The sequence below is a fragment of the Ascidiella aspersa genome, chromosome 2, assembly GCF_963924565.1.
Source record: "Ascidiella aspersa chromosome 2, kaAscAspe10.2, whole genome shotgun sequence".
In the NCBI taxonomy this organism is placed as follows: Eukaryota; Metazoa; Chordata; class Ascidiacea; order Phlebobranchia; family Ascidiidae; genus Ascidiella; species Ascidiella aspersa.
Window position 1 is genome coordinate 38,997,168 of NC_139448.1, and position 13,157 is coordinate 39,010,324.

A 13,157-nucleotide genomic window follows, 5' to 3' on the forward strand; every position below is an offset into this window, starting at 1 on the left:
CCTTTGCTAAACGTTGTTGGACTTGCGAAGCACCAAATAATAGAAATTTCACTAAATTCCTACATCAAAGCCAATTTATTTATTTGTTTGTCAGTTAAAATTATTCAGTTTTCGGCAGTTTTGGAATATTAATATTTGTAAGCATTCTATAACCGCTCTTAAAGTTAGGTACAAACGGGCATCGCCACGCACAATTTGAGAATCCCTGTCTTAGAGAACGCTTACCTTTAGCAGTTTAGAAAAAAAATCTGAATTCAATTGCTGATCATATGAAGTTTTACTTTGTCTGAAACGTATAACCTTGGAAATGCAATCAATTAACTTTTCAAATTAACTTTTCGCTTTTGAACGTCAATGAATTTGCACCTAACAATCTGCCACTTAAATGCAATTCGTATTTGTGACATATTAAACAACTGAATATATGTAGATGCTGACATACTTACATTTCCAAACTAACGTTTAGTTAGCTGGACAAAACAAAAGGTTTAAGAATAATTGTTGGAGTTTGTAGTTAGACGTAGTAAAAATAACAAAGACCATATATGAGTAGGAAGCATTTTAAACGTTTTGAATAACTCTTTATTCATTTTCAATATAAAGAGTTATTCGAAACGTTCAAAATGATACCTACTTATGTGAAACCAGAGTTATTAAACAACTTTCGCAAAATTTGCCGGTTTAACATTCAAGCGCCTCTTTGCTTTGTGCGGCAAAAAGTATAAGAAGCTCTGTCCTAGCACATCCCTATATAAGACCTTCCATGCCTGACCCACACCCAATAAGACTTCAGACTTCATGTATAATGCATCGCGCCCAATATAGACCAGGTATAATGCACAGGATGGTTTTAATCCACTCGGACAAGTACGACATGTTCCCGTTAAAACTGACAGCTTTCGAGTCGCATCACTGTCGTGCTGAAAGGTCGGGCTTAAACCTTCTATACTTAACAACACAGGTAACTTGAAGGAAGAAGCTCATTTTGGCATATTAATAAATCTACTTATGCTAGTTTGCTGAATGGGAGATGTTTATCGACTTTTGCAAAACTGTTCGCATTAAGCAAGCATTTTTATATAAGAAAATAAAACTAGGAAATCGCCTGGTTAAGTGTTAGCTTTATATTTACAAATAAGATGAAATGATTTACAATTGTTTAATAAATGTGTTCGTCTTATAGCCCCTACAAGTTACTTAATTTGACAAACTACTTTATTTCTAGCATAAACAAAGGTAATAGATGGAGGTTTAATTTGGACGCAGTAGGAACGTCAAAGGCCATACAGAATTAAACGCACGAAAATGTTACCTACTTCTATATGGGCGATTGGGCGACGGGTGTGTTAGATTTTAAGCGTATTAGATTTAAGGGCTGTCGTATATGGTTTATCTGTAGCATTTAAAAACACAACATTTGCCCTAAAAGTTCAGTTTATTTATTTCCGAACGCTTGGTGTGTTTCAGTTGTTGTACACCCACTCACCAAGAACCTTAAAGCTTCAGGTTAATTGTTTTATGAGTTAATATTATCTTTGCATGTCTGGTGTTTATTAGCATTAAGCCACTAACTTAAATCAGGCTTCTTGTTTAACTTATATAACCCAACACCATCAATACCACCTTTAACTTTTGTGGCCGAAACTTTTTGGTTTCCATTATTTTTAAGTTGATTTAAAAAATTTCAATGACAGTTGGAATAGTGGAGATATGACCACAACAAAAGTATCGCCATTAGTTTCTATCAGCGGGTAATATAAATCTACTAAAACTCGCCACGTCAATAAAACCACAACTTTGCTTCAGCTTGCTTAAACTAAACTTTAAAATGAAAGTCAAAGCCAAATAGGACTATAGATATACTTGTATCAAGTTCGTATCGAAACGTCTTAATCAAGATGATGTCGATTTACTCGACTCATTTGGCTTTGACATTCATTTTCAAGCTACATTACAGATCCATGCATAGTGTACGTGATCGCTTAAACAGTTAGCTTTACGAGTCTCGCCTTTAACTACGTGCCTAGCCATAAAAAACACAATCCTTACATTCAAACGACTATTTTTTTTACCTTTAGACGCTTGGTATGTAGTACAAATATCCTGTAGCTCTGCTTTAACTTATTAAACACCAGCATGAGGTTTACACAGCGCAGTATACGCACAGCTAGTTGATGAATGCTTCAAGCTTAGGAAACGCCTGTCTAGCACTTCTCTTATATTAATCAGAAGCACAGAGGAAGCCATCAATTACAAACCAACGCCAGGCAACCCACAGCCTCGTATAACGTGATATAACTGGCTGCTTCGTACACACCTTTGCAGGGTTGCATTAAAGTCTTGAATCATTAGAAACCTTTTAGTCTTTAAACATCTTTGAATTGATTTACGTATTGAAATGTCTTTTAATTACGAATAAACCATAAAATAATGGTTGTATTTAGACATAGGACAAATATGAAAGCCCATACAAAAGTAGGTAGCATTTTTGAACGTTTTTAATATTTATATTTTAAAGAAATATTTGAAACGTTTAAAATGATCCTACTTCTGTAAATTCTTACTAAGTGTAACAATTGATTCATCCTACATTGCACGACATAACCTCCCTAAACAAGAGACGAGACAGCCTAAACCTCGCCCTTCTTGTTTGATGCTTGCAGCAGACAACCTCAGTATAGAGAGGCATCCACAGCACCACAATCTCAATGCAGCGTCGCATCAATAATTCAGCAGGGGAACGTAATTCGAGGCACGCATATGGCAGGCGAACATCACACACGCTGCTGCGGGAAACGAGATTTTAAAACCAACCATTTTTGCAGCATAACGGCTGAAGGTTCTAGTCACTATATATATAGTTAGTTAGACGTAGGCCTATAATGGATAAGTCCATGCAGAAGTAAACGTTTACAAAATGCCATCAACGTCAATATGGGCTTTAAAATTAATTGTACGTCTAACTACAACCTTCAGCCATTATCTAAGATTTATTTAAAACGTTCAAAATGCTTCCTACTTCTGTATGGGCTTTGATATTTATTCAGTGTCTAACCCATTTCTGTTTGATTACTGAACTGATATCTTCTGTAAATCAAGAAAACACCCCGTTCGAAGTAGGAAACTGATTCAAACTACGAATTGATTATAAAACTAAGCAGTCAATTCTAGGAGCGATTTATATTTGGCGAGAAGACTAAAATCAAGCTTTTATATGGCAGCTTGGTAACATTTCAAGTTCTTAACAAATGCCCAAATGTACACATTAAACTTCATAATGAAAATATTATTTGTGTGGGTTGCAATCAAGATCTTTTATTTAGTGCAACTGATGTTAAAATAAAACCGTCTCGTTATAATCAAAAGTTTATACAAAACATATTAAGATAAAAAACACATGAAAAGCAAATTAAGAGCTATAATATCGGCTGCTTGTATCTATAATCCTATTGGTAAAATAAACCTAGCCGAGTAGCCGGGTATTATGGGTTTATAAAAATTCAGTTTTGTTTGTTTGGTTCGTATATTATTTAATGAAACTCTAAATAATAATAAAAATAAAATATCAAATAAGAAATATTTAACAAGCACTTTGAAAATATATAAGATCAGTATAAAGCATAAGTTAGATATTTACAAGGTAAAAAATATAGAAAACAAAAAACTTCACGGTTTTAAGTAAAACAGAAAATAACAAAAATCATCAAAGAAAACAGCGAAGTAAATGAAAGTAGAGTAAAAGTTGATAAATTGAGTAAAAACAACAAGTAGTTTCCTGATTTGTAACATAACTTGTATTTTTCCCATCCGTTGAAATCACGAATTAAATTAAAAAGTGTAAAAAAAATACAAAAGGAGCAAACGATACCATTAATTCGCTGTACGTAAAAATTACACTTTTTATTTACCCAACGTAAAAAACATTCAAAAAATATCGATTATTTTCTGTTGTTTTAAGTTTAGAAGACAACAAGTAAATTTAGGTCAAGTAAAAATTTAAAACGATTTTTCTATTTAGGGCTCAAAACACTTTCAGTATTTTTAAAGCATTTGCAAAAAAAAAATAGGTAAACATCTTTAGGTGACCTGTTAGGTAAAATACGAAATTCTAACATTCCAAAATTACGAAACTCCCTACATCAACTTTTTCCCAGTGAATTACATCCTTCACTTTTCGTCCATGAGTTCTTTAAGAGCTTTAATCCTCTTCTCCCCGCAAAACACTTCAACCATTTTCCTGTAAACTTCTACGTTGTCTTTCTCTATAGCCACCTCCACAGCCTCCCTGATCTGTTCCCTGGTGGGAAACTTCTTGTGATTCTCCCTCTTCACTCTACGGGCAATCTCGAACTGGATCATGGTGAACGCTTGGAGGACTTTGCTCCTAACTCCCATGTTGAGGTCCGACACTTTGCTCTTCAATATCTCCTGGTACTTTGACGCGAATCCAGGCGCCAGTATGTTGCTGTAAGGTGCATTTATTATTGGGGATGTTGAAAGTAAATCCCCATGTATTCTACAAAAATCCACAAAATCTAGAAATAACGTGTTTTTTTTGTCTCTTCGTACCCTTGAAAAATGAAAATCTTTGACAACCTATTTTAACAATTATAACTCGCACTTAACAGCGCTTTCAATTTCACGCTATGACCAAGTTCAAACCTTGCCTCCAAATACAAATCATTTAGTTTTAAAACGACCTAGTTAGACACAAAATGGCGTCGGAATTTACTTCCCACCTGTCAAACAGGTCGTCCCATGTAGGTCTTATTTCCTTTCCGAACACAACAATCCCGCTTCTGGGTTCTTTATCTTTCTTCACCACATAAATCCCCAGCAAGGGAATCATTGGCTGGAGGCAAAAGTAGAATGCTGTGCGTTCTTTCCAATGCCAGTTGCTGGAGAATATTTATATGCATGGATTACAATGTAAGTTAGGCCTTTATGTACCAAAAAAAAAAAACAAATTATAAAATGTTCATCTTTCGAATAAGCTTGGTCGTATATTTTACTGGATAACTGCATTTGTGAATTATCACCTTATATTACAATTGTAAAATTGTTCTTCCGGCAATTTTTTTGCATTAAATGCACCGACGTTTAAAAAAAAAAACTTATTTAGGTAATCTTCATCAGAGCAATGATATTGTAATTGGGCGAAAAAAATATATAGCAGTCAAAAAACAATAAAGAAAAACACAATCGAACACGTGCTGGTGTAGACTTTATCGCGTATTTCCCGCCTCGTCTTGTAAACCGTGTTCCACGTTTTCTTTATTGTTTAATGCTATATTTTTTCACCTTGTTAACTGCAACGTCATTTTTCCTTATAAACATTTCCTGTATATCTTATTAAAACGTCAGTAAATTCATTAACTAAAACAGATATTGCAGAAAAATTACAATTGATGCATAAGCTAATAGCAAGAGTATAGTTGTTATATTACACATTTTGCGTCCGCGCCTTTTTTCGCATTTAATCCGTCCTCTATACGGATTATACGCAGATATGTGTTAGGTGTGCTCATTTTTTTAAACATATGTTAAACTTACTCATTGTCAGTATCTTTACACAAACCCTCCCCGAATTCTTCTCCCGTCCAATCACAGAAGGGCGTGTAGCTCTAAACAACAATTAAACTTTTACGATACCGTATGTGTTTCCGATTTTACCACTTGGTTCGATACCAAATTACGTATGCACAATGTAGGTTTGCTATTGGATAGCTTCATACTATCGGAATTATTTATTTGAAAACGTTTACAAACCTTGCAATAAAGCTACGGAATTGTTTATGTACAAAATGCGGACAAATAATAAACAACAATATTTGTTTGATTTCTATGTTACCCTGCAGGAAACTTTTGGGAGTTTTTCTGTTTTCGTTTTGGTGATTTTGCCCAAGCTGCTTTTGGGCTTTTTCGCTCTTTTGACCTTGACCTTTTGTGACCTTGGAGCCATCTTATCACTATGACAATGCTAAAATAATAAGATGGACGTGTCCTGGTATCTGCAACAAAAACACGAATATTTAAACCCTATTTTGTTGACTAGTCGTGTTTAATCTAGTGCTTTTATGGTCAAAGTTTTATGAGTGGTACCACGGCCCGATTTGTCTGAGTTTTCAGTTTACTACTTCGACCTGGTGAAGTTGAGCGGACGCTTGTCTAGACTTCAATGCAATTTGTTGTCGTGCCACCTGGTATTTAAACAATAACCTCTTAAATTTGAATTTAAGCCACCACTAACCAGGGCTGCGGAGTCGGAGTCGAACTCGGGACTCGAGTAAGACCACGTAAAACTACCCGAGTCCCGAGTCCGACGTGCGCATGCGCAGTTTCAAATTTTAAAACTGTTAAGGCGGCAAAATGAAAGTTGTAAAAGTCTAATAGTAAATGGTAAAATATCTTTTAACCATGTAATGCGCGCGGGTGGATAATTTATGACATCAATATGAGTGGATTGGAAAAAATCCACCTTAATTTAGTTGCGTAAATGGGTAAAAATACAGGCTGTAGAGTTGGGCTACCATATTTTCAGCACCTTAAAAGAGGACATTTTCTTGCCTGCAAGTAAAACGAAAGTAGAATTGTTACGTTTGAGAAAAACGTGCCATATCCAAGTACTGCATTCAGCTTTGAAATTAACACGTCCTTTTCTGAAACACGGATACTTCTGGCGTACTCACCAGTAAACAGAGTTTTCCTTTTCAGCATTATAATGTATAGCTTATATTTTGCTTTGTTGTTGTCTAAATTTAAAGAAAGCGTCTGCTGAGAACCACCTGATGCCATAGACAAGTGGTTCTTAATCTTTTTCAGCCGTGTGCCCCTTGGTAATTTTCCCATGCCTTGCGCCTCCTCTCTCTACGAAAAGCACTTCGGCATTTTTAATTAAATATCACTGAGACAACTTGAAAATAGTAACGTTTGTCGTCGGTCGCGCAAAGCGCGAAAAATATTGGGTTTAATTGGCGCTAAACTGTAAATTCAGGAGGATTTTAGCATTGGGCACACAACAAATTGCTCGTGCACGAGATGATTTTGACAAACGTGTCGTGTGGGCTTGTGTGAGGCTGCGATTGTGAGGCTGCGATGTCAGCGCTAATAAAAATTTAAGCGCAAAAATTAAACTTTGCGTTATCGTGTTTCGAAAGATGTGATAACACACAAATACAGCAGCAATATTGCAAAAACATTATCGATTCGCGCGAAAAAGTTTGTCGTTTTAATGTTAAAGTTGGCAAAAACAGAGTTTGTACAGCGCATTAACAGTGGTGTACACTGTCCAACACAGCGAAACCATTAGAATCATTGCAAATATTAAATATTAACTTAGAGCTAGCGCAAAAAAAAAGTATATGCAACTAACTCGAAATGCGAAAAGAGAAGACATTTGGACATTTTTGAGCGTCCTCGGAGGACCATTCAGTTTTCTTGAGAAAAGAGGACACATCCTCCCAAAAGAGGACATATGGTAGACCTACTGTAGAGTCAGAGCTGGAATCGGGACTCGACAAAATCTTACAATTGGCCGGAGTCGGACTCGGGACTCGGGAGTCGGACTCGGGTTTATTTTTTTGGCCGGAGTCGGACTCGGGTTTATTTTAACCGACTCCGCAGCCCTGCCACTAACACAGTGGGTTAGTCTGCAATTCTTGGCGCTGATGTGTTTAAGGAAATTTCTAAAAGGTAGTAAAGTGCTTTGAACCAATTGTTTACCATTTGATCTGGGAACAAAATACACCACTGTCGTAATTTTGTAAATATTCGTGTGTTTTTTTACGAAATTAACTCGAGAACCACGCCACTGTAAGGTTACGTCAAACTCGACACTATTTGACGTTACGGTGACCGTGTTAAGTTGCTTACTGACTTCCTGTGTTATAAACCTAATTGAATTGTGACGTAATACGGAAGTTGTGTAATTATTTTTGCAGAGCGTTGTATTTAAGCTATGCTTCAGAAAGAACTGCAATATAGCTTGATATGAATTGCAAAGCCAAAAGGGCCGAACAGATCGACATCATCTTGATTCAAACGTTGTGATGCAATTGTATCATCTTCATTTAATTGGATTTTAAGCTACATTACAGATCCGTGAATAGTGCACTCAAGAACCTCCATGATTGCTTTTCAAATAAACTCTAAAGCGTTCGATAAATAATAACAAGTAATTTAGCGTATTAAGTGTGCAAAACGCCTCCCTCCTTAAACAATTCTGTCCATCAGGACTGTCTTTTAATCGATGATCGGATTTACAAAAAGCGTAAAATGACTGATGTAAATATTACAGCTAGGGTAAAAACTATAGCTTTCCTCAATATTAGGAAAGTTTTGAGAAGAAATATCAAAGGCTTTGTAAGAATATCAAAGCCCATACAGAAGTAGGTAGCATTTTGAATGTTTCGAATATTTCGTTATTCATTTTCAACATCTCGAAACGTTGAAATTACTACCTTCATTCTACGTCTAACTATAACCTTAAGCCATTACCTTAAGATTTATATCAAACGTTTAAAATGCTGGGCTTTGGTATAGTAACTACAACTTTTAATCATTTAGCTGCAATGTTTATTTGACTTTGCTGTTGCTAAAACTATAAACTGTCACTCTGAATAACTATTGAAAATTTCAACCTAATAGCAATTATTTTCCTGGATAAATTAAACTTTAGACTTTGTAGAACCTAATTTACTTTGTTGTGATCTGACTGAAGCCTTGTTGCCACCCGGTCCAAGCCTTGTTACAATACAACCACTCAAGCGTACCATTTAACCGCTCAACCGTGAAGCTTGTTTAACGCCGCGATCGTTTAAGTATTCTATGCCAGTGCAAGTGCGGTAATAGTTTTAACCACGTTTTAACATTTTTATTGAAACTAATTTAGGTAAATGCAGGTTATTTCCAGTTCATAATTTGACTCAGTTAATCGGTCAAAATAAATTGAACAACATGAGCAACCTGTTTAATGAACATATATTGCATAAAAAGGATTTGCTAACCCCAAATTATTTATTGCAACTAAGATAAGAAAAAAATATAAGAATTAAATATGAGAACAGAGCTGTGGGTCATGCATGTAGAGGAAATAACTTTCATTTCTCTTTGAATTAATCCACTCATCAAAGCTTAATGAACTTGGTGAGCTTTTTTTAACTTGCTTGTAGTTGTTCGATCCAAGCCTTATTACAATACAACCACTCAAGCGTCCCATTTGATCGCTCAACCATGAAGCTTGACATTTTTCTGCGCCGCGAACGTTTGTAAGTATTCTATGTCAGTGCAAGTGTGGTACTAGTCTAAACGAAGATCGAACTACCTTCTCACTACAGTTTCAGATATTACTGCGTATATGACTTTATTATGTCGTTGGTCTTAATACTATGGTATTATAGATCTGCTTCACGTATTGTTGCTTTGTAGGTCTTATTGTGCGTTGCCGTTTGGTAATATTGATGTTTTGACTTCAGTTTTACCTTATTAGATCATTTTAATTTTTGATTACTTGGTGTTCACACCTTCCTAAAGTTTGTAGCAGCCCTTGTGTTCATTTAACTTGACGGAGTTGTTATTCACATAAAGTTTTTTTTAATATATTCTGCTTTGATCTTTTTACCAAGCGGGCTGTTGGTAATTTCCTTTTTCTGACAGTTCGTCTTTCAAAAATAAGCCGTTATAAACGGGAGGGTATTAAGCGTCATGCCTTCTATGCCTGAAACTATACTTTTTCGTTAATGTTTAAGTTTGTTTGAACACTATGCTGACATTTCATGCGACCCTTCAGAAAAACTTTACTCTGCATATATTTGGCGACTTAAAGTATAACATTCGTTAAACTTACAATGCTACTCACAATGATAAACATTAAACGAATTGATTGAAATCAGAAACCGACGAATTTGATCATAGTTAAAGTCAAAAACGTAAAATAAACACACTATGAAAGATGTAAAGTTAAAAACTTGTCAAAAGTAAAATGCTAAAGATTATTTTGAAGAGATTAACAAAATGTTACTTTTCTGTTGGAAAAGTTAATAAGATATAATCTGTAAGTAAGGATTACTATTTACAAGAAATTTAGAAAGCGTTATGTTACTTTTTAATATTAGGGAGAGCGTCTCCTAAAGGCTTCATTAACATTAGACCAGCTTGTTGATATACGTAATCCTTAATTTGCTTAAAAGCATCTGGACGCTCATGGCCTCGAAACATATTTACCAAGTGGGAATAACACCCGGCCTCATTTACTTTTAGCGCCATTTCTATAGCACTTATTACGTCTTCTCTACTTGGTATACCTTCCTGTTCCCCACCCATTCTGCGAGCAACTTCAAACTGCAGCAAAACGAAAGCCTGGAATTGTGGATCGGTTGGGTTAGGACAAGTCTGACTTGCTAAGAAAACATTATATGGAGCAGTGAAGCCGTTGACCAACGCCTGACTCGAAAGGTAGTTCCATTTAGGAGCAGACCAGCCACCATCTTTGAACGATATCATCCCGTTGCCTGGCTGCCCATCTGTTGGGTTTGCCTTCAGTTCGAACAAAAGTATTTCGTTCCATTTGAAGTTATAAACCTTGCCTATGACATAGTTGCTTCTGTCAGACACGATGTCGATCAGAACTTGCCTGAGAGTTTTTCCAGAATATCCGAGGGGTATTGTTGGGTCCATTATAAAGCCTTCTTTACTTAAATTTTAGGTTTTATATTGGTAGTTAACTACACAGGTTTTTGAGAAAAAGTTTGCTTTTTAGAAATCTTTCGTACATTTCATTATTAACTTACAATTTTCTAAAAGTAATGACTTTACAGTAATCAGTCATATTATTTAGTATCGGACAAGTACCGATACCAACCTAGTATCGGACGAGTACCGATACCACCCTAGTATCGGACGAGTACTGACACCAACCTAGTATTGGACGAGTACCGATACCAACCTAGTATCGGACGAGTACTGACACCAACCTAGTATCGGACGAGTACTGACACCAACCTAGTATCGGATGAGAACCGATACCACCCTAGTATCGGATGAGAACCGATACCAACCTAGTATCGGACGAGTACTGACACCAACCTAGTATCGGACGAGTACTGACACCAACCTAGTATCGGATGAGAACCGATACCACCCTAGTATCGGATGAGAACCGATACCAACCTAGTATCGGACGAGTACTGACACCAACCTAGTATCGGACGAGTACTGACACCAACCTAGTATCGGATGAGGACCGACACCACCCTAGTATCGGACGAGTACTGACACCAACCTAGTATCGGATGAGGACCGACACCACCCTAGTATCGGACGAGTACCGATACCACCCTAGCATCGGACGAGTACCGATACCACCCTAGCATCGGACGAGTACTGACACCAACCTAGTATCGGATGAGAACCGATACCACCCTAGTATCGGATGAGAACCGATACCAACCTAGTATCGGACGAGTACTGACACCAACCTAGTATCGGACGAGTACTGACACCAACCTAGTATCGGATGAGGACCGACACCACCCTAGTATCGGACGAGTACTGACACCAACCTAGTATCGGATGAGGACCGACACCACCCTAGTATCGGACGAGTACTGACACCACCCTAGTATCGGAAGAGGACCGACACCAACCTAGTATCGGAAGAGGACCGACACCAACCTAGTATCGGAAGAGGACCGACACCAACCTAGTATCGGACGAGTACTGACACCAACCTAGTATCGGATGAGGACCGACACCACCCTAGTATCGGACGAGTACTGACACCACCCTAGTATCGGAAGAGGACCGACACCAACCTAGTATCGGAAGAGGACCGACACCAACCTAGTATCGGACGAGTACTGACACCAACCTAGTATCGGATGAGGACCGACACCACCCTAGTATCGGACGAGTACTGACATCACCCTAGTATCGGAAGAGGACCGACACCAACCTAGTATCGGAAGAGGACCGACACCAACCTAGTATCGGAAGAGGACCGACACCAACCTAGTATCGGAAGAGGACCGACACCAACCTAGTATCGGAAGAGGACCGACACCAACCTAGTATCGGAAGAGGACCGACACCAACCTAGTATCGGAAGAGGACCGACACCAACCTAGTATCGGACGAGTACTGACACCAACCTAGTATCGGATGAGAACTGACACCAACCTAGTATCGGATGAGGACCGATACCAACCTAGTATCGGATGAGGACCGACACCACCCTAGTATCGGACGAGTACTGACACCACCCTAGTATCGGAAGAGAACTGACACCACCCTAGTATCAGACGAGTACCGATACCACCCTAGTATCAGACGAGTAGCGATACCACCCTAGTATCGGACGAGCACCGACACCAACCTAGTATCGGACGAGTACTGACACCACCCTAGTATCGGAAGAGAACTGACACCAACCTAGTATCGGATGAGGACCGACACCACCCTAGTATCGGACGAGTACTGACACCACCCTAGTATCGGAAGAGAACTGACACCAACCTAGTATCGGATGAGGACCGACACCACCCTAGTATCGGACGAGTACTGACACCACCCTAGTATCGGACGAGTACTGACACCACCCTAGTATCGGAAGAGAACTGACACCAACCTAGTATCGGATGAGGACCGACACCACCCTAGTATCGGACGAGTACTGACACCACCCTAGTATCGGACGAGTACCGATACCACCCTAGTATCAGACGAGTACCGATACCACCCTAGTATCGGAAGAGAACTGACACCAACCTAGTATCGGATGAGGACCGACACCACCCTAGTATCGGACGAGTACCGATACCACCCTAGTATCAGACGAGTACCGATACCACCCTAGTATCAGACGAGTACCGATACCACCCTAGTATCGGAAGAGAACTGACACCAACCTAGTATCGGATGAGTACTGACACCACCCTAGTATCGGACGAGTACTGACACCACCCTAGTATCGGACGAGTACTGACACCACCCTAGTATCGGAAGAGAACTGACACCAACCTAGTATCGGATGAGGACCGACACCACCCTAGTATCGGACGAGTACTGACACCACCCTAGTATCGGACGAGTACCGATACCACCCTAGTATCAGACGAGTACTGACACCACCCTAGTATCGGACGAGTACTGACACCACCCTA

The 13,157-nt window shown here is 38.4% G+C and overlaps 1 protein-coding gene across 1 annotated transcript; it reads right to left on the reverse strand.

Annotated features, from left to right (window-relative positions):
• Window positions 1-3,192: 3,192 nt before the first annotated feature.
• LOC146165690 (uncharacterized) lies at window positions 3,193-6,007 on the reverse strand. The gene is made up of 4 exons (XM_083382682.1): window positions 5,852-6,007; window positions 5,554-5,624; window positions 4,740-4,898; window positions 3,193-4,465 (listed from the first exon to the last, which is right to left on the reverse strand). The coding sequence occupies exons 1-4, from the start codon at window positions 5,960-5,962 to the stop codon at window positions 4,168-4,170; spliced, it is 639 nt and encodes a 212-aa protein (XP_083238808.1). The 5' UTR covers window positions 5,963-6,007; the 3' UTR covers window positions 3,193-4,167.
• Between the last annotated feature and the right edge of the window lie 7,150 nt (window positions 6,008-13,157).

Coding starts and splice junctions, on each gene's coding strand:
- LOC146165690 (XM_083382682.1), bottom strand. CDS start 5,962: ATGGCTCCAAGGTCACAAAAGGTCAAGGTCAAAAGAGCGAAAAAGCCC. Junction 5,625..5,851: donor TCCCAAAAGTTTCCTGCAGG/GTAACATAGAAA, acceptor ATTGTTGTTTAG/AGCTACACGCCCTTCTGTGA. Junction 4,466..4,739: donor TGGGACGACCTGTTTGACAG/GTGGGAAGTAAA, acceptor TGCACCTTACAG/CAACATACTGGCGCCTGGAT.